We start from the raw sequence: 22,248 nt of genomic DNA, 5'->3' as shown, positions 1-22,248 counted from the left end.
TCCTGAATTCTGCAGCTCTAGAGGATGAAAGCAAACGGCATCACAGGCCCCCACGGTTATTGAGTCTGTTTACATTCTCTAACTGCTCCTCACAGCTGCAGAACTGGGTTATGCTTCCTTTCCATCCAAATGCCAATAACTTCAAAACCAGCTTGGGATCTGAGAGTCAAATGAGGTTCTCTCTAATTTATGCACCACCATAAATAATAAACACTCCCCAGTGGAACAATCTGTAGATGATGTACCAGCTCATTTTGTAACTACAGTAATGGCTTTACCTTGCTGGTAGGCACAGGCAGGAAGAAAGGCTTCAGAAGAGCAAACCAGAATATGTTTAACAAACAGGATTTTATAGCTTTTCTTTTTGAACTTTTTGTTTGTTGGGTTTTTTTTAAATCAATAACCTTAAAATAGAAATACCCGACATTGGTGGGTCAACACACACAATTATTGTTTAATCAGGCCGAGCTCTGAGGTACAGGACTATAATTGTCTGCATCGAATCTACCAAGGATCAATGCATTAACAAAATAAAAGCTTCTACTCCTTGAAGTCAATTCAACTGGCGAGCATCTTCCCAAACCTCCTTCAGGAAGGTTAAAGTCTCGGTTTCTCCACTTAGAATTAAGTGCACAGTAATTTGAAACGTTACACTATTTCCACTTCACACCACTCTCTTTGCCAGGCACAACATAACCAGGCAGAATGATGGTTTTCTGCAGAATGTCATCCAGAGTGACCAAGGCCATACTGGCAGCAAGAAAAAGCATCGAGAACCGCTTCTCACGAGCAGCTCTTTGGTGCTGCCCCTTATTAAAAAGTGGGTTTTAATGGTCTTGTATTAAAAAAATTAAAAATAAGTAAAGGGCACTTTGAAAAACAGCTCTGTTCACCCTGGGCAGCAGGTCCCATTGCTCTTTATTCTTCATCTCCTCTTGCACTTCATGGATACGTTTTAGGGACTCCAGACTCTCATCCAGCAAGAAAGTTGTGTCATTTATCAGCATGTTGATGTAGCGAACAAACTGCTTCCCAGAGCTGAAAACATCGAAACACAGGTATCACGGCAGAGCAGGTGGGCCTGCAGAGCAGACTGCAACCCCAGCAACACTCCTGCACTGAATATTTCCAACAACGCTCCCATTCCCCAAGCCAAGGTGATTGTGGTGTCCAGAGCTCAGCTTAGAAACACTCCAGTTCTACTGGGAGGGGTTGCCATGTACAGGACAATGGAAAGCAGCATCACCCATTCCCAAAGGCAGGGACTCCTCAGGTCCCTGCCCGAGCAGCCTGGTGGCAGGGAGCAGTGCTAGACACAACCTCTTACTCACTTGAACTCCTCCATAAAGGTACCATGGTGAGCAATGTTTTGCCAGAGGCTTTTGAAGATGGTGCTGATGTGGTAGCGGATCGTGAACTTGTCATAGAACTCGCTCGTGGCTCCGGTGTGTTCCACATCTGGAAAAGAGCACAGATCCCAGGACTGAAATCCCAATTTTCCCAGCAGGATTCCCCTGCAGCACACATCTCTCCCCACTGCCTCCAGTGGGATGAGCTGCAAGCACCAAGCTTTAAGAGATGGAGTTCAATTCCCATTCAGAAGTCTTCATCGTAATCCCCATTAAAAGAAGCAGCACTGTACATTTTCTAGCCCAGACCCAACCTCTTTTCTGAAGAAAAACCCTCAGAACCCAAAACTTTCTGCTCTATTCAAGTCTGCTCTACATCCCACAGTCTAAAATTTCACTAAGAAAATTCTGGGAACAAACAACAGGCCTTGGAACAGACCAACAAAAATAGTTGTTTTTACTGGTGCAACAACTCTTTTGAAGGATCTGAACCTACAGGACCAGCAAAACTACAACGGGGAGTTCTACAATCCCAGTGCTGCCTTACAGGCAAAGCAAACCAAAAGCTTTAATTTTGGAATCCAAACACCACAAAACCAATTGTCACATTGATCTACAGTGCTGCAGCTGCCAGTGCACAGTAGCTTGTGGAAGGACTGGAATTCTCAAGGTCCCATCTAATGCTGTTGCCCCCAACTCCTGAGCAATAAAGCCTCGTCTTCGCAAGACCCAAGATCTACCAATTTTTGGTTTTGTTGGGGGTTTTTGTGCTGTTTTTTTCTAATGGTTACCACATCAAACACAACCTTTGGCCTTCAAGTACTCACCACAGTGCACTCAGTGAGCTACAGACAAAGCACTTACCTGTGTAAAACTTCATCAAGGAGGGGACCAACAATTTGGTGGAGAGAGGGTGATTCTCAATCATCTCAAAGAACTTCTGTGTCCGGGGCTGCACAGCTGGATTTGTCATGAACATCACCTCCACCAGCTTGGCCACTAAATAAGGATTTCGGATGTAGTTCTGGTTGCACAGCATCACAACAAGGAACATCACTATGTCCTGAGTACAGGGCTCATACAGCACCTGAGGAGCATATCTGGGAACAGGGAGAGAGGGAAAACTAAATGCAAAACCCCAACACTCATGTTCTACTCCTTAAGCTCTGGCTTTTTAAAAATACTATTCTAGTGATGATTTAACATATCACAAGATCAAAAGGTCTCACTGCAAACCATAAAGAAAATTCCTGGGGAGGGAACCCAACTGTCTTCCTTAAAAAATTTAGGTTAGAAGGGACTCTGGAGCTCATCTAGGCATTAGAGCTGCAGCAACACTGCCATTCCATACTCTTATGGCTTCTGTTCAAAACCAGAACATTAACTACAGAATAGCTATAAAACTACTTCTGCACCCTGAATTTATGCATGTGCCACCTGCTACAGGGGCAAGTGACAGGACAAGTTTCCTTCAGATATAACTTTACTTACTGTACAATAAAAAATAAAAATTCGGCGACATCTTCCACGTAAAACTCTGGTAACGCTGCAAATACCTTGGGAACCTCAGGAGTTAAAGGCAATTTTATGCTGTAGAATAAAAGAGACAACAAACAGGACAGAAAATCAGCAAGGTTAAGCAGAAAGTGCCCTGTGATGTCCTATGGAATTATCCTATGGGAACACTTTATAATAGTTCCAAAACTGACTTCTTAAAATTCCATGTCAGTGCTTCAAGGGTCCCAAAATACCTGAGGGTGCTCCCCCAAACCCAACTGAGCTTAAACTCTAATAACATACTGATTCCATGCAAGAATGTATGTCACTGACATAAAGTAACAACCAAATAACAGTGGAGACACTGTAAATAAAAAGCCTTCTACAACTGCTAAATTCAGTGAGCAGTCAAACATGGGCTGGAATATCTTTGATACAATCAAATCCCACAGGTAATCTCGACACTCACTTGGGGTAGGCAGGGTCTAGAATGCGAAGCATCAGCTGGATCACCATGCCATAGAAATTCAGGCATCTCCTGAGAAAGTTTTCATCCAGCAAACCGGCGTCTGCACAGGCCTTGCACCTCACCAGTTTCTGCAGAACAGGCACACAAAAACTAATCCAGGGCAAGACAACATCAAGGAAGGTCAAACCTCTCCCAGCTAATCAATAAATGTGTGAATCACGACAATTACCCAGGGGTTTTGTTCTCTCAGCACACTCAGAGCAGGGGACACAGGCCCCAGCACAGCGAGTCAAACACAGGTGACTCAGAGCTGCAGGGGCAGAGGTGCCTTTTCCAAGCTTGATGGGAACAATGAAAGAGGTAACAAAGGTATCAAAGCGGGAAAATGTGCAATTAAAGTAATTTCGGTGCTACAGCTCAGGAAATTTGTGCCAATTTGTGCTGGGAAGACCTGAGCAATACAAACCTCCAGAAAAGGGCACCCCAGCTTACTCATCTGTGCAGGAACCCTGAGTGAGAGTGGGGACTCGAGAGTTCCTGCTTGGGCATGGACTGTGCACACACAGCTGCCTCTGAACAAAGCACAGTCCCTTTGCTCTCTCTCCAGTAAAAAACATCCAATTTGCTTCTTTCTGAAGAACACTAAGTGAATCTTGGTGTTACTTTGAACCTTAAAGTCACCACTGATGTTATATTGTGTCACCTCCTGCAGCTCTCAGGTGGGTCATGGGTTCAAACCCAACCACTGTCAAGCCTCATCAGCAAGGAGTTGCATTTAAACATTAAAGTCAACAAACTGACAGGCTACAAAGGCATTTAGCCAGGAACAGAATCACTTACAGACCTTGAGCTGTGTCTTGCACCGTTTCAGCATCTCTCGATGCCTGGTGGCCAGAGGGGAATCCTTCCACTGACTTTCGTTGTTTTTCAAATCTTCCACAGTCCTGAAAGGCAGAGGCAGCAGCTCATTATCATGACAGAGGGGAAATGTGCTGCCATTACCAGGCATTTAACCTTCCTATCTGTATTTAAAAGAGCCGATCATTTCCATAGAAGTTATCCATCAGCATGACAAGGAAAAGAAACTGCTTTTGTAAATGCAGATTAAACATCTGCACAGCCTGCACTCACCACACACACAAGCTCCAACATCCACGCCTGTCAGGGACACCAAAGGGATGGAACACACAAGGGTTCTATCCTGCCTCACAGACTAATTTTACTATGAAAAAAAAGAGAAAAAATTGCCTTTTTTTGGTTTGGTTTTGCTTTTTTCCCCTCCCGCTGAAGTCTGTGGTCATGCTAAAGGAAGGTTAAAATGGTGCCATGAAAATTAAACCTAAAATTTGCCCCACCACAAGGAAAGATTGGTCCAGCTAATAATGAGATATTTGGAGATTTCATTCATCTTCTGGTATCAGAAAGGAAAAATGGAAAACAAAATCAGCTAAGGAAGGAAAAGGTGGCCAACAGCAGGTCTTGTTAGAAATGAGAAAGGTAAAAATCTGCATCCTGTGTAACTTCCCACTTTCTGGTGTTGCAAATGACTTTCTGGAGTTCTGTTCTACCCTTCTCATGCTCCACTCCCCAGAAAACTCAGGCTTGCAGAGGAGCACAGTATGTGAACAACCTACAGTCTCCCTGGCAGTGTAAGGACCAGGAAATCAAGGGGATGGCATTCCTCCCTTTTCTTACCCATCATCTCACTCTGCCCAACAGAAGAGAGAACTTAAATGTACATTACACACATCACTTACACTAAAAAAATCCTCCACAGGCCTGTATCTGAGTCTTCTTTAGGAGGGGCAGCTGATCAGAAAAAAGCTCATACACTGAGCTGCATGAATACAGCCCCTTTCCATTCCTTCTCTAAACACAAATCCTCTTCCTCTCCAATCTCTGGCTGAAGCAGACCAATATCCAGTGTAATTTCTTTATTAACAACACATAAAGACACTGCCCAGTGTTGCAACCGAGCAGTCGATGGAAAACACTGACCCCTGAGCTCCTGCTGCTGCCAGGAGAGCCAAGAGCTCCTCACTCTGCACCCTTGGACAGGGAGTGCTGCATCAGCAACTCCTGGGCAGCAATTCTAAATAAGGAGAAAGCAGCAATTCCTTTTTCAAGCCAACATATGGCTTTTTTACAAGTAATCCACAGGCTGTTTATAGGAAAATACTCTTTCCTTTAAGATAAGCTGACTCTTCCCGCTCTGCTCTCTCTGCAGCTTCCCAGGTTCTTGGCCTGCATGTGCCTTAAAAATGAAATCACTTCAAATGCAGTCCAAAAATCCAGTAATGAACTCATGGCATGACTGCCAAGGAACATTTACCAAAATGCAATGAGTGCAATTCTAAACAATGGAAAATACTGATGATACAAAAATCTGTTCTAATTTTAACAGAGGATTCTTCGACGTTCAGCAACTACAAAAACCTATTTGAATGGATGTCAAGAGAAATCCCCACGTATATGTGAGTTATGACTTTTAAAACAGTAAACCCTGTGCTGAATTACATGTGCACCAACAATAGTAAGAGGTTACTGCTGAAGGCTTCTCTCCCCTAAAGTATGATGAGTTCTCTCACCTCAGGAGAGGAAAAAGGTAAATAATGTCTGGGACATTCAAAACAGCTCAGGCACGACTAACAAAGTCTTGTTTCTGAAATCACATCACACATGGAACTTTACATGCACTGCTCCAGCTGTCAGAGAGCCTGAGGCACTGATGACCTGCCAGCTACACCACAGATTACTTGTAATAAACAGTGTTAAGTATCAAAATGATCTGATGAGAATTATCTTTTAAACAGAATGGTCCTCTCACCAACCTGAGCTGCCTGGTGTAACCAACAGCCTCCACCTCACTATTATCTGAATTCCTGATTCAAGCCACAGTCCCTCAGCACACCCAAAAATCCCCAAGGACCAAAAGCAGCAGCGTTATAGATACTGAGGTGATATGTACTCAGCAACAGTTTCACCCCAACTGTCCTTCTAAATCCATTTAGTTTACTGGACTTGGTGGGAAGAGGACATTGGGGGCTGCCAGGACCCTCTGAGGCAGCAGAAAATCAAACACCCAACCTGTTGAGCTCCCTGATGGCTCGCAGCCTCCGGATGTACCGCCGGCAGCTGGGCAGGATGGACAGGTGGTGGGCGTGCAGGGTGAGGAAGAAACATTCCGTCGGGAATTTCGGCTCAGAAAATGGAGATGGATCCCTGTCTGGAAAAACAAACACACAAAAAAGCAGCAGAGGTGAATAAATTAAAAAAATGAACTGCCTTGTCTAGGGGTGAGACCTTGAATTCGGCTTTCTTCAGAACCAGGGAGATCAGACAGCACCAAGCAAAGGGCTTTAGGAATAGGGGAATTATTTGCTGGGATCAAATACTTCCATGTACCTCCATGGCAGAACCAGAAGGCACAGTAAATGCTTAATAAGAGTACTAACAAAGTTCAGCAAGCCAGGCTGCAACATCCTCCATTGTTGCTTTCACTCTGGTCTCATCCGTGGGGAGCTCGATCCGACACCTGGGGTGGAATATGTACATGGGATCAACCGTTTCCAGCTTTATCTTCGTGCTCAGTTGCTGCAGTACCCAGAGGAAGTTGAGCATGAAGCCATCTGTGGACACCAAACGATCGTCTGTCTGTGGGGTGAGAAAGCAAAGGGCTGAGGACAAGCTCAGAAGCACAAGGGTTCAGTTCCAACAGTCCCCAACATCACTGAGCTGTGCCAGTTCAAGAGAAGGGAGGAATGAAGAACGTGGCTCTGCCAGGAGACTTCTGTGGCAATGGGCAATCAGTTACTGACTTACAGATCTTCCTTCTCTATGGTTCAATAATCACCCTCCAGAACATCAAACAAACGTATAAAAAGAAGCAGAAAATGATCTAAGAAATTAAAAGATCCTCCTTGGAGAATGGTTGGCCCACAGGTACAGAGAGCAACAGAAGAGCTTCAAATAGTTGCTGAGCATCAGTTCATTAATTTTATCTTAAGTGTAGTTTCTGTTACTCCTTCACTGGAATTTCACAGAAATACTTCTAGTAATGGTTCCAAATGTCCACTTTTGAAAAGGTGACATGAAGACAACAATGAACAGCTTCAGCTGTTCAAGACTCACACGCAGATTTTATCACAGGAAACGAGTGCAATGCATTAATTAAATAATGGCAAAATCCCATCCCTGGTGTTTCACTGGAGCCAGGCCAGTTCAGACCTGCCCTGCTCCTTCTGCAGACACCCCATTCCAAGCCCAGCACCTCCCCAGCTGGGAAAGCTGCTTGTCAAACACAGTCTATTTGGATGAAGCCCTCAGAGATGAGGTAGGGGGAGTACAAAGCCTTGAACACCTAATATAGAACCTCTGCTGATGAAGTGACATCTCAGCCCTAAGAGAGGAGATAAACTGATAAAACAGATTGATTTAAGAAATGAAAGATGTATTGCAAGGGACAAAGACTGAGGACAGGGCTTCTTGCCTGTGGTAGCAGGCACTCAAATTCTTTTGTCCTCCATTCTAGACCACCAAGGCATGAGCCATCCAGAGCTATTTGTGGATGGATGAGGCCCATGAATCACAGGAAGAGCATTTCCTTTTATTTACCTGCATTTGGGCCTTTTTCATGTTGGCATTGACAACAGCTGCCATGTAACTCAGAGCTGCCTCCCGGGTCTCCCCGTTCAGTAGGATACTGTGCAGGATCTTGAACAGCTCTTGCTGGAATTTCAGACAAACATCCTTGTCAGGTTGCACACACTTCCCAACATCACAGTCCTGCCTTCTGTTTGCCTCTATTTTTGTGTTCTTCAAATTCCACAGAACTCACTAAAACTTCTGTTATGGGCGCTGTTACTGTCAACTTTCTGTGCATGTGTTAGTTCTGACATTAGTTACACAAAAGATGCAAATACAGGATTAGTGTAGTGACACAAAACTAACACAGTGTTTATTTACTCATCCTTTCACATGAACTGTAGCCCATGACTAACTGATCTGATATTTTCTGAATTGGCTTACAGCCTTAGAGAAATATTTGTAGCACTGTATTTTTTTCCCCAATTCCTTTCAGCCACATCCCAAAACATTTGTGGTTTAACACAGCAGCTCATTTTTTTAGATTATATTCCTCATCTATGCCAAGACCAAAACCCCCACATATTATACATTTTTTTAAAGAGATGAGCACACTTACCCTTGCTAATTCCAGGTAATGTTGCAAAGACTGGCTGACAACCCGGGTGTTTTCAAGAGTAATGGCAGGCCCTGAGAAGTACTTTTCAACTACTTTGTTCTGAAAGGAAATATTGGCAAATGTATCAAATGTATTGGGGGAGTAAAAAAACCCTTAACAACAAAAAAACCCCACCATGCTACTACAAACATCCTCCTGTGACACTTACATCATCTTCAGCAAAGACAGAGAGACTGAAGAAGGCTCCAAGGTAGGAAAGTCTTTGCAGTTCTCTTCCTGCACCTGTGCTTAAAGATTTAGGCAACCACAAGGGCAAAGAGACAACCTAAAAATAGGAGAAACAGCAAGTTCTTCAACGCTGCCGTGTCAGCCCTCCCGCTCCGTCACCTTCCCGTGTCTGCCACACGCCCCCGGCCCTTCCCCGCTCAGTCACGCTGAGGGCTACATGGAAACATCTCCTCAGCCTTCCAGCTACCCAGCAACTCCTGTTTGTCCCAGTTTTCCTGAAGTCTCAGGGGAAAGGATTCCCTTTACCAGCTTAATTTAAACCATTGTTTCGCATGAGATGCTCCAGTAGCCCTTGTTTGGAGTTCTGGAGAACGTTATCAGTGTGGATTGTACCACACTCAGTGGTTCTTTTAACTGGATCCACTTACCAAACTGCACATAGGGTGTGTTTTCCCAAACTTGATTTCACAAAGTTCACATAGTGCCTACAAAGAAATCCCAGTAAAAATCACTTTTGTGAGTAATTCCTAAGCAACCTGTCTGCAAAAAACAAGCTTAACGTGGCAAACTGCTGCAAGAGCCCAGCCTTTCTTGGGAAAACCTCACTCTCGTGGTGAAGGGAGGGAGAGCACACCCTGCTCCCATTTTAGCTTTTACATCTGCTCCAAGCTGTCTCAAAAAGGCCAACGTGTCTCCCAGAATAACAAATTACTGCGCTTATTTCAAAAATTAGCTGTGCAAATTGTTGTTTGCTCAGAACATGACAATGCCTGTGCTGGACTCCTGAGCCACCACATTAAACCCAGCAACAATAATAAATAGAGCAATTGTTCTCTCCATACACCAAGGCCTTTGTCTTCTGAATCAGAGTGGAAAACTGTCAAATGAACACAGAACCCAAGAACAAAGAACCCTATCCAAGATCTCTAACTCACTTTCAACTGCAGCACAGAAAGAAGAAAGCAGTTGTAACAGAGAATTCTGGAAACACAAAAATGCTGTTGGCCTTCCCACTTCTCCTGTATTATGTGTTCTCATTCTTCAATTATACCACAGCTACCAACTGCTATTCCATCCTCCTGTTGCACACTGTGCCAGCCAGAGATAATGAAAACACAGACTCATTTTTGAGTAGCCCTTCCTTGTAGCCAACAGCCAAGCTTGCAGCAGTTCACATTTTAAATTGGGGGAATAACAGCAGAGCAGGAAAACACAGAGCCACAAAAAAAATATTGGTTTTTTGCAAAAGTACCAGAGTTACTTAATCAATTTTGATTTGCAGCCCCCCAGTCCAGCTGATTTGCTGAAGGGCAAGTTAAAGCTGAGGTGTAACAGCCTTTTTTAGCACCACACACACAGAAGATCCTAAAATGTGGAGGTGTTAATTGACAATGCTCAATTTCCCAGGAATCCAGACTGCTCCGTGGTGGCCAAACACACTTTGCAAAGAGTGGTTTGGTTTGTCAATAAAAGCAGCAGGAGGGGAGCAAATCTAGGACTGAGAATGTACTTTAAAAAAACTAAAAATAACCCCCTCAGCTTTTCAGTCAGGGAATACTATGATGTTTTCCTCAGTAAATAGTCCCCAGTTCAAATATTTTGGGTTTCATGGAACAGATCTGAGTTTCTCACAGACAAAAGTGAGTCCAACATACATTGGTATGGACAGTGGCTGTTATTCCCCAGACCTAAATTGAGAGGAGCTTAGCAGGATTTTATAACCATCCACAGTATTATAGTCATGCATGATGAAATTCATATATTTGATTAATCTTATATCAAGCAATATACACAAACATTTGAGTAGACCCCCATACAAAGTGTTCATTAAGCTTAAGCCATTATTGGCCTCACACTCTACTAGATTTTTAATGTTCTTTTACACATCTCATACTACATTAAGCTTCCTACAGAGTTTAACAGCAATCCACCAACAAAAAAAAGCCCCCAAAATGTTGAAGTCCATTATCTTGTATAGAATCTGCATGTTATCAGTGATCATAAAGAAAGTGCTTCTAGCAATGGACAGTCCTTACCATAAGGGGATATTTAAAATTGTCACTATCAAGGGAGCACTCTTTGGAAGCTACAGCCAGGCCTTGTAAGATGGGAATAAAGATCTGTAAAAACACAAGTAGATTCACTTTATTCAAGATACAGGAAACAATCAAATGACTCTATTGCTGAACACAGCATGAAGTGTCTGTTCATTCTTCAAACACCACAAGTTACACAAAAGCAAAACTAAGATATCTTCTTTAAATTTCTTTAAACCTTTAAATAATCAGTGAAGCCTGAAGGCTTAAGAGATTATTCAAAGCTAAAAAGCAACTTGTTTGCTGTAGTGGATGTGCTCAGGTGTTGTGCCCTCAAGTTCTCTGCAGGCACCTGTGTTAGAGACACGAAGCAGAGCCCGAGTTCTGCCCAGGTGCCCAACACCCTGACTGCCCAAATGGGTAATCACTGCCCTGCCTGCACACTTGGGGTAATAACACAGCTCTAATTTTGCAGGATGTGTAAGTTGGGAAGGATAATAAGCAGCAGTCAAGGGTTGTTAGGAAAGAGGAAGTGACTTGACAGGAACTTATTAATCAGAAGTAATTATATCCATTTAGTGAGTCCCAATCACACAGCTCTGACAACTTCACCCTCACAACATAAACCAACAGGAATTCTCCAACAGTAACAAGAGATCCCACTGAATTCTGAATTTAAAATATATTGTGTTGCTTCTATGAAGAGACAAAGAAAATATTAAATCATATTAGGGAAAAGGACTATAGAGGTGTCCATGTGCTTCAGCCAGAGGGAGGGTTCTCCTCTCCAGGGCAGGTGACCTTTAACACTTTTATAATCACTTTTTGACAGTCTTAAACGTACTTGCAACTGTATGAAGGTCTACTAAAAGGAGTTCAGACAAATATAAATTATTAACAGGTACTTGCACTACATATAAAAGTTATCTCATGTCATTCTTTTCAAAACTGGAAGGATCAAATGCCATTCCAAAGGCTCCTTTACAGCCAAGTCCCACAATATTACAGTGCTAATTAGAGACAATGACAACCTCACTGATCTGCTCTACAGTACATGGGCTAGAGGTTTGATAGTTTTGTGTCTTCATCATCTCAGTGAACTGCTCTGACACACCAAATAAACCATTTTCAGTCATTTCCTCTGTAAAACATGAATTACTGGACTGGGACTTGTAAAGTGCTGTTAACACCTTAGATGCAAAATATTAAAGATGCAAAGAGAGGGCTAAAGATTGCAAAATGGAAAACACAATAAACCTTCCTGAGCAGGACTCCAGCAGATTGCTTACATGTACATTTTTTAGGGATTTTGTACTAAAGGATGAAACACAGGATCAATCTTGCAATATTTACCTGCATATTCCACTTCAGCATCAGTGTGTGCTGCTTATTAACAAATGCACTTTTCATAATTAGAACCAGCAAATAATGGAAGTCAGCCTTTTTCACAAAAGGAACAAAACCAGATTCCAGTGGTTTGGGAGGCTGACAGCCCCTGAGCTGCAGGATAAACCTCTGGAAATCTTGGATACTGCAACTAATAGAATCACATGCTATAGCTATTTATTTTTGACCTGTGCCTTACCTGTTTGAACACTTCTTCATCCTGATAAGTTGTCCTCACCAATTCTTGGATGAAGCCAAATGGGAGATTCCTACACAGCATATATGGTACCAGCAAAGACTGCTGCTGCAATGACCTTTATTTGCATTAAAAAAAAAAATATCCAAAACCACTGATTACTTGCAGTAGTATTTGCAAAAATATCAGAGCAATCACATGTAAGGATGTGTCTGAGAGCACATTATCAATGTGTAGATACACCTATTCCTTCCTGATCTTGTCTGCCTGGGAAAGGTTCCTCTAAACCAGGTGCTGCTGCCAACCCCACACTGCAGTTAATGAGGCTGGAAGGAAACAGCAGCTTCTGTGGACTAACTGGTTGCCCCTTCTACCCCTCTCTGATGAAAAAAAACCTTTATTAGGCTCAAATAGTGAAGGAACAACATTTTTTGCAGGTGTTTTTCCAGATTAAAGAAAAAAATTAGTCTTTCCTGAATTAATGCAGTCATTACTTTTAACTGCTCCCTAGGATTTTTTAAAAGTATCTTTTTTCCCCTTATTACATATATAAAAATTATCCTAATGCCAGCACTGGTTCATGTGAAGACAAAACTAATCTCCAAGCACAGGGAATAACTGGTGCTCCTTTGAAGATTACAGAAGTGTTCTCTGGGGACACAAATATAAAATCATGCAGATTTTAGTACAAGTCATATATTCTAAAAATCTTTTTACTGTTCCAAGCAGCCCAGCTGCTGGTTAAACAACTGCACTTGGAATCTCAGAGTGGAGATTTAGTGTAGAAAGCCCACAGACAGCCTGATATTCCCAAACCTGCTGTGGTAACTCTGAAGCAAACAAGTGCTGTGTCCCTTCAGCAGGTTTTCCTACACATTTTAAGATTGTTGGTCAGGTGCAGCTCTACTGGGTACTGCCTTCCACAGGAGGAGTGCCCCAGTAATCTGTCAGCAAAACAGTTTAAGCATAAGGCAAGGCAAAAACCAGCTCAGGTAACTGGTTTAAACCCCTTTAAACTGTTCTCATCAACCTGGAGGATTTTACCCAAACACAAACAGGAAATATTCTCCTTTCCACCATCAGTGAAGCAACAAAGGATTCCTCTGGCACGTAAATATCCTGATCTAAAAACTGACTTAAGTGTTCTTATCTAGTCCTCAGAAGAAAGAAAGGATCCTGGAACAGCCCAACCTCCATGATTAACCCCAGCTTTATTTACCTTGGTTGTGTTAAGGATCCCTGGAGCACCAAAGCAGCGTGAGAAATGCACTGGGATCGGATGTTGCTCAGTAACTGGCTGACTGTTGGCTGGCTACACATCTGATAAAAACAACTTGGTCTTAATACAAACCAGAATTTGGATACAGAACAGACATTTCTTTATTTGTGCAGTAAAACTAATGTGCAAACTAAGTTTAGCACTACTCCAGCTAAAAACCTGCCAGGTTATTTATAAGTAGTGTTGGTTGACTGTTTTTTCCCCCAGAAGTAAAAGATTAGAGCAGAATACAGACCACTGACAGGGAACTGGTCTCTCAAAAATATGTTTTACATGGCATAAAGTTGGATAAAATGCAGTAGATCAAGAAGGGAAGGATAATTTCTAACACAGGGCTTACTTACTGATTCAAATATGATGAATTAACAAGAGTCAAAGGTACCTAATAAATTCTATAGATCTGTTTCTACAAAGCCATCAGGGAAGGAACTCTCCCACCAGTGAGTAAGAGGAGTGTCTGGGACAGCACTGATACAACCTTACTCATCTGAAACGTACCTTTGGTGCTTTTCTCTCCTCTATTCCAACTCTGTCAAAACACTCAATGAGGTAGTTCAGCATCTCTGTCTCCTTACAGTTTTCAATGGTGAAGTGGTCACTGCAGGAATCGGAAACACTTGAGCTGCCAGAGCCTCCCATACTTTAAAACACACAAAAACCAGAAACGAGGCATTAGGGACAGTTCTTCACTTGTGCACAATCAAACAATTCACCAGCTCTTCCTCTGCCAGTGCTCTGAACACTCCATCCCATCACACACAGGGCCCAGCAGTTCAGGGAGCTCCTGTGAGCTGTGAAGGGCTCTCCAAGCACCAGCCAGTCCAACCCTGGAGGTTCAGAGCTGTACCACGACTGAGGAATCAATCACCTCATTAACCAAGGAGCTGAGGGACAGCAGCAAGGTGCATGACTTTAATGGGAACCAGTGAATCTCTGAATTCTCTGAATCAGTGAATTCTCACCTGGCAACACCACAAAAGGACGGGCTTTGAGTTGTACCTGAACTGTTGGCACACTCAGGACACCCCAACGCTTCCGTGCCGTGGTGCAGCCTCTGCACAGGGTCCACAGCCAGCACTAAAAATGGCAGCAATGTCCAAAAGGGAAGGCAGGAGCCTCCCACTGCCAAGGACAGACCTGGGCTGACAGACAGGGCCACAGACACTTGATGTGCTCTAAGGAAGGAGAATAAACAAACCAGGAGGCAACACAGCCAACCCACTGCTCCTTTTAACACTCCCACATTCGAGATCATTTCAACTCAGATCATTTCAGTTCCCTCACAGTAAAATACACCATTTCATTAAGTAATACAGCACTGAGGGGGGGGAAAAAAACCCACTGATATTGTAAATACAAAAACTAAACCCACAAAACCAACACCATCCTTGAGAGCAGAGAGAAACGGAACACAAGTGAGAACAGCCCCACGACTCTCAATCTCAGACTTGTTATCTCTACAGAATTCTTCTCTACACAACAGCTTGGCAAAGCTAATTAAAAGCAAAACCCTCATTTTGCAGAAGAGAATTAAGACATGATGTAGTCACTTTATGTAAATGAAATTTTAAAAATAGCAATTACATGGATGGGCTGCTGCAGTTCTCCAAGAAAAGCCTGTGCACAGTCGGGGTGGATTTAAGTGAAAACCAGTTTATAAGCCCAAGATCTTAAACTGGAAAACATGAGTATTTGTTTCTGTAAATGCAGCTTTCTAAAAATCATGTTTAAACCTACAAACTCTCAACACTGGAATCTCCTTTAAACTGTAAAATAATTTACATTTTTATCATCAAGCTGTACAAATCTGTTGTGCAAACTCCACAGTCCAACCAATAAATCAGGGAAAGGTTATTACTGCTCAGCATCTGGGAGCTCAGCATGTTAAGAAACACAACATTCTAATAGCAGCAATCTCTGTTTGCAGAGAGATGTTTTCAGTTATTCAATTAAAACTTACCCATGTCAAACATTGCTCTATTGAAATAGTGCTCAGTAATCACAAAATTATGCCGTTTTTTCTACAGTCTCTCTTTTAAACCTCTTGACTTCTCACATTCAGCTTAAAAAAGACTCTTTTAAGAAACTAAATTTATATGAAAACCTGCTAGTTCTACAGTTAGTAATTCTGTTAATGATTTCACTGCAGCAGCAACTCAAATTATTCCAACACAAAGCTCACATATCCTTCACACAAATATTGAGTGCCCTGGTGTGTCCAAAATGCAAGTTGTTGCATAATTGTACAGCCACTGTGTTTATAATTTAACTAACAACTTACTGCTGCCTGCAAAATGCCAGGACAGAATAAACAAATGAAAACCCCAGAAGCACAACAGAAACCCTCTCCAAAGCTTGGCAGCTCAGTCCAACGTTTGGATTCAATCGCCAACAGAATAAATATTAAACAAAACAGTGGGGAAAAATAATCCTAAATTCCACATACAACAAATCCTTACACCCACGTTACCAGGTTCACTCTCCTGAAATCAGACTGGGATGGAAAAAAAGAGATGCTACTTGGAAGGTGTTCCAGGTCCCAACACACCACAGCAACAATCAGGCAGAGAAACCAGTGCAGGGGGAGATACTTCACACCAAGTGTTTTTGGGAATTCCTTGACACCCAAAGGTAGTTCCTAAAGTCTTGTTGGTTTTGTTTTAGAAGGCTCAAGCAATGAGAATTCCCCTGAGTTTTGCTGTAACTAAAATCCTTGCAGGGGCCTGGGGGCCTTGGAGGAACCCTTTCCTCCCAGTTGTTCCACGTGTGTGTGGTCTGTAAAACTCCCACCTTGCTTCCCTTTCTCATCTGGAAGTGGTAACTGGCCCCCCCCCGGGCTTGAGGCCAGGCACAGACCCCTCAGAATCACCCTCAGGCATGACCTGGGGTCTGAATGCTCACAGAAAATGTTCAACACTACCAAGACTACAGATGCATCATTTTTCAGAAAAATCTTTCTGAAATACACAGCGTTTATATAAAACATTTGTTCCTTTCTCCAGTTTGGGCTGATCCAAGAGAATGGGGCATTTCTTTGAGAAAATATTTCTGTATCAGCCAAGACACTGAAGGATTACTCTGCAATGGAATGTAGAACTAGAGAAGATCTGACCCTGCACTTATATTTTCTAAAGCTTTTCCCCCTTGACATACCCAGTGTTCTGCAGGTTTTTGCACAGTACCTGCCCAGATCCAAACCAGATCCCACCAGTACCAACTCTCATCTGGTTTTCACATATCTTGATGTCACACAAATGAAAGGGTTTTGCTACACAATTCACAAATGTCTGGTTTACAGTAAAATAGTCAATTCTTCCCCCTCCTTTCTTGGCTGTCCCAGCTCCACCAGTCTCTGCTACAACCTTGCCAAAGGACCAGTTGAAGCTTTCAGGTGTATTTTGTCACAGGCTAAGGGGGTGATCCTCAGCTGTCAAGCAGCAATGAATCTTCAAAGTCACACTGTCTGCATCAGCTGCTTATTTGTCACTGTATCTTTTCCCATGTGTTAACCTCTGTCCTCATTTTCCAGGTTTTCATGGGAAAACACACACACCATGTACCAGCCACTGAAAATTACAGCCATGGGTGAATACAATTCCTTCTACTCACAGAGCCTGTGAGGAGCTGCACTCCAGCAGCATTGCAGAAACCATGCTCATTAAGCCTAGAAGACAGTAGGATGAACATTTACCTTGGTCACCTCTTCAAAAAGAGCTGACTAACTGCACTCATTACACTTGTTTATACACCACCCTAACCAGGCAGCCAAGTCACGTCCCTGCTTTAGTTCCCCACGTTACTTTGAGGATCACTTGACACCACACAGGCTGTTAGTTCCTAAACAACCAAACATGCAGGTTACATTCTCTTTCTCAGGTACCTGGACCCAAACTGGACACAAGAAAAATCATCATCTTCATTGTCTTCATCACTACTGTCCTCAGACACATCAGAAACGGCAAGGAGGAGGAGGGAGAAAGGGTTGTCGTACAAACTACCACAACAAAAATGGAAAAGGCCATCAGATTCTTCTTAAGCCAGAAGGAAAAGTAAATGGTAGCTTTTAAGTCTGTCAAAAATCATCTTCTGTAAACATGCAGGCAATGGATAACTCCACGTTAGTAAAACCAAGACCATACTAACATGCTCTGTTACGCTGCCACGAGTTATTCAGGTATCAAAAACACCACACATTTACAACCCAAAAACTGAAAAAGAATTTTTCAGACCCAATAAAAATTAAGGGTGAAGTGGAATGTTTAGATATGACTGAATAACGAGTATTACAATTCTAAGCTAGTGAACTTTAAAGCAATGATCTCAAAACCTTGTGTGCTTGTTTCTCCCTCCTGCAGGGCCAAGGGATTCCAGGAGCAGCCAACAGAGGAAATGCGGTGGTACTTGGCCTGGCACTCTGAAATAGGCTGATCTGTAATTTAAATCTGTGCACCAGGGAATTAAATCTAACCCAGTCCAGCAAGTAACAGCTTTCAACAAATTAACTAAAGCCCTACTGAGAAAACCTCCTCAGAGCAGGAGGTTTGTCTGGTTTACTATCCAGCAGCAGCAACTGAAAGGAAAGCTCATAGTTTAACTGGAATGGATGCACAAAGAAGAGGAAATGAAAACCATATTGCTCCTTTTGCAGTCATTCCATCCCCCCTCAGACGCTGGCAGAAGCAGGTGTCACGTTTTGGCACAGACAGCCGGTTAGCGAGTCAGGGGATTAGAGCAAACCAAACACAGAAATCAGCTCGGGGTGAGTGGGGTGAGCTCAGCACAAACAGCAGCTCTTCCAAACTGCACGATGATGCCACACCCTGCACGGCACACAGCAAGCACTGCTCTGTGCAATACCTAGGAGGGATCCTGCTCTGCAGGGAAGGACGCCTGCGCAGGGCACCGGGCGAAGCAGGAAACAAAGGTGGGCCCATGGCTGTGGGCCTCTGCCTGGAGGTGATGACTGGCATGGCTGGAGGGCTAGCAGCCATGGCTGGAGGGCTTGGAGAACTAGATGGGATGGAAATACTCAAGGAACGTGGGGTGGAAGAAGCGGAAAAGCCTCCAGGATGGGCCACGGTGTATGGCCGGTACCTCGGAGAAGGCGGCTGTGTCCAGGAAGGGCTTGTTGCTGTGAGGTGAAAGCTGACAGGAATGGGAGGCACAGCTGTGCTGGCAACTGAACTGGCTGGTGGGGTAAGAGATGAACCAGTCATTGGTACATAGCTTGTGAAATTGGTAGGAGGAGCTGGACTAGTCCCATAGAGACTAAACCAGTTACAGGGGAAAAAGAAAAAAAAAAAAAAGCAACAATTTAGGATATGCAGAAAAAGAGTGAAAAAGATAAAATGAGCAAGAGAAGTCCTTGCCCTTCTCATGACTCTTCAGCAATATTTCTGCAGCTCACACACATTACTCCTTTCTACTGTTGTTGAATAAAACTACATCACAATCTATACACTTTTAAGAGTCACGGCCTTCATGATGCAAGGTGGGGATACTCCTCAGCAGGAAACAGTTACATGGCTTGACTCTATCAAATACACTTCTAGCCATGGCAGTGTAATCAAAAACGGTGCAATGGAGGGACATTCACACAAAAAAAGAGTGAAAAACTTTAAAAATCGATTCTATTTATCGTTCTTGGGACACTTCTAGGCCCCTGTCTCTCTTCTAGTCTAGCAACCAATATTCAAGTGAAACCAGCATTCTGTTATAATCAGAAGTCACCTGGATAACGAACTGGAACCAAAGGAGCCCACATTACAGAACATGGGGCTGCTTCCTGGGTTGGAGCCCATGTTTAGGATGAGGCTTCTGTCGGGAGAGCGGGCGGCGGCAGCGATGGGCTGGGATGTAGCTGTCAGGCTGGCAAAGGGGTTCTCATCCCTTGCCTGGGTGGACATCATCAGCACTTCCATCAAAATCTGCCCAATCAAGTCCTTAAAATCTGAAAACACTGTTAAGAAGAAGAGAGTCAGTGTCCTCATCTCTGTCTTCAGCTACGCATTAGTCAGAGACGTAAACATTAGCACAGAATTCAAGGAAAAAGGACAGAAAGAGATTTCTGTGAATTAAGTGCTGCTTTTGGCAAAACCAACACACTGACACATCTATAATTATCACTCTGTCTGTATTAACCAAGTTCTGGAATTACAGCTACACAAAAATATAGCTTTTATGGAAAACACTGAAGATCAAAGATGATCTCATGCTGCTATTGTTGGTTATTGAGGTTGTGTTGTGTGTTCCACTCATATTTTCCCACCCTGCTGTTCAGTTGGGCAAGTTATGTCATAAAGGAAAAAAAAATAAAAATATGCATACACACCCCACACATAAAATAACTATTTTTAATTGGGTCATACTTATAGCTAACATAGAAAACATAGTTTGTTATATAAAATAATCATGATTTCTTGGCTTATCAAATTAACTGCCAGGTGTCTGTTATGATGCAAGATAATTCATTGCAGCAAAGAGAGAAAAAGGTGAAAACAAAGAGAAGGGAATGTGCCACTCCAGTGAAATAAGCCCTGCTCAGGTGCCCACCTTCCTTTGGGTTCTGCTTGAACTGGGCAGAGAGGGAGTTCAGGAAGATCACGTCTCTGTCTCGGTCCTTCCAGGACACTCTGAAGATCTTACAGACCAGCTGCAAAGCTTGTTCCTCAGACACCTCCGACCCAGACAGGGGCTCCTGGGGGGCAACAAGCCAAGAATCAACACCTTGCTTGCCACTGTATCAGTCAAGTCACAGTCGGGTACAGATCTCCTTTAAATGGCTTCGGCCCAACTCTCAATGGCAGATTTTGCATGTTTATGAGGGAATATTGATGCATTTGACAAAATTTGGAAAAAACAACCTGAAGAAATGCAAGGGATGCAGAAAAGATGTAGTAGAAATACCCAAATCCAGCAGGACTCCCAAAACACATTTGAAAACTATACACTAAGAAGGGAAATTTAACCTAGATACCTATGATGTCTGCCTTAAGGAATTAATTGGGAATTCAAATTTTCATTATCCACAGCTATTTTAAGAGTTCCTTGTAAAAATGAAAGCACAGGAAGAAGCAAACTTCCCCCAAGTCTTTCCCAACTTCAAATCTTGCCCAAGACAGAGACATCTTTCGCTTGAATGAACTCAGGACAGGACTAAAGACTCAATAATTTGCCTCTTCCAAAAAAGAAAGGTGATGTAAACTGTGCTCAAAATGAAAAACTAGTTTCTTTAATGAGAATGGTCCCACACAGAGGGTACCAAAGGTTACAGGGGAGGGCTCTTGCAACCCTAAGGCAGCTCTGAGTGTGCACCTGAGAAAATGATGGAACACAAAGGAACAACACTGAAGTGATTACCCTCATGATGTGAGGAGAGGTGGCTTTTAAACATTTCCAGAGCACACGTGACAAGCCAGTCCCATCACTCTGCCCTCCCCTCCTCTCTGCTCCCCACACTGTAAAAGCAACACGATACACGAAGTAGAAAATTCAGCTCCCTGGCATTTCAAAGGTTGGGCTTTGAGGCTCTTTCCCTGCAAGACTTCTCCTGTGAGAGTTGTACATATTTACTAGAGCTAAAAAAACCTTCTGATATTTGACTAATATTAGTGCAGCTTGCACTGCTATGCATCTTACTCCTTCAGACAGCAACACTCTCTTCCTTTAGAAAAAAGAAGTAAGTGAGGAAGAACAAAAGACGGATTGGCGAAAACCAAGGTTACCACTAAAAATCTCCCTTTTTTCTTTTAAATTTGAGACCTCAGGATGGCTCCCCACCCCCCCACTGGAAGGCTGTCCTTGATTCCAGGCTATTTATTGCTCAGCAGACAATGAAGCTGTCCCAGTGCCCGGCCTGCAGCTCGGGATGGCTGGGAAGGATCCTGTGGCAGGTTATTGCTCCGTGGCTTTAGGCCAGGCTTTTACCAACAGACCTTATTACTGACAGGGCAGGAATAAACAAAAGGCATCTAATGAGCACTGCAAGAATTGCTGGAGAAACTTCTCTCCACTAAAATGATGTCCCATTTCTTTATGGCTTTGTTTCACACAGGCCTTAAAATCAAATGACAAACAGGACGATTCCAGGAGTGGATCAGAGCTTTGCTTGCTTTCTTTTTCTACTTTAAAGGGTTCTACCAGCTCTCTAAACCTAAATCTTCTTATGTATTTTCTTATAATATCTGAGGAAATTATTCTTACAATATCTGAGGTAATTACACAGCATTACTCCAGCACACATAACATTTGAAGCAGTACTTTTGTGAGCAGACCACCAAGTGCTACACAAATAAGATGCAACAATCTTCGAAGTCTCTTAAGAAATGGTTCTTCAGACCTACTGTGTATTAAAAAAAACAGATCTGGGGACTAATAGCTCACTTTGTTGTAAGACATAGAACAAAACATTTTCTTTAGAGTTTTCAAATATCATCTGTAAATCAATCCAAGACATCAAAATGCAGCTTTGATATTGGGACTTTTGGCCTGATATTGGGACTTCGGGTCTGATATTGGGACTTTTGGCCTGATATTGGGACTTTTGGCCTGATATTGGGACTTTTGGCCTGATATTGGGACTTTTGGCCTGATATTGGGACTTTTG

The 22,248-nt window shown here is 43.0% G+C and overlaps 1 protein-coding gene across 3 annotated transcripts in view; it reads right to left on the bottom strand.

The window, feature by feature from the left end:
- Positions 1–22,248, bottom strand: part of UBE4B (ubiquitination factor E4B) — a 38,734-nt gene that overhangs the window by 5,436 nt on the left and 11,050 nt on the right. Inside the window, exons 5-24 of one of the 3 annotated variants that reach the window (XM_027658090.1) lie at positions 20,196–20,340; positions 19,374–19,602; positions 18,501–18,911; positions 17,524–17,637; positions 14,142–14,283; positions 13,584–13,684; positions 12,368–12,482; positions 10,783–10,866; positions 9,175–9,231; positions 8,727–8,843; positions 8,519–8,617; positions 7,930–8,043; positions 6,771–6,969; positions 6,403–6,541; positions 4,160–4,259; positions 3,316–3,443; positions 2,841–2,939; positions 2,214–2,449; positions 1,332–1,458; positions 894–1,038 (exon numbers count right to left, since the gene is read on the bottom strand). In XM_027658090.1, coding sequence (XP_027513891.1) covers positions 894–1,038; positions 1,332–1,458; positions 2,214–2,449; positions 2,841–2,939; positions 3,316–3,443; positions 4,160–4,259; positions 6,403–6,541; positions 6,771–6,969; positions 7,930–8,043; positions 8,519–8,617; positions 8,727–8,843; positions 9,175–9,231; positions 10,783–10,866; positions 12,368–12,482; positions 13,584–13,684; positions 14,142–14,283; positions 17,524–17,637; positions 18,501–18,911; positions 19,374–19,602; positions 20,196–20,340 — 2,901 coding nt within the window. The remainder of the gene's footprint in view (positions 1–893; positions 1,039–1,331; positions 1,459–2,213; positions 2,450–2,840; positions 2,940–3,315; positions 3,444–4,159; positions 4,260–6,402; positions 6,542–6,770; positions 6,970–7,929; positions 8,044–8,518; positions 8,618–8,726; positions 8,844–9,174; positions 9,232–10,782; positions 10,867–12,367; positions 12,483–13,583; positions 13,685–14,141; positions 14,284–17,523; positions 17,638–18,500; positions 18,912–19,373; positions 19,603–20,195; positions 20,341–22,248) is intronic. The other 2 variants (XM_027658091.1, XM_027658092.1) reach the window with 2 other exon arrangements.

This window comes from Corapipo altera, unplaced genomic scaffold (genome assembly GCF_003945725.1).
Source record: "Corapipo altera isolate COAL_440 unplaced genomic scaffold, ASM394572v1 301, whole genome shotgun sequence".
NCBI classification, from domain to species: domain Eukaryota; kingdom Metazoa; phylum Chordata; class Aves; order Passeriformes; family Pipridae; genus Corapipo; species Corapipo altera.
Note: the sequence above shows the minus strand (reverse complement) of the source record. Positions and strands in the feature narration are given on the sequence as shown.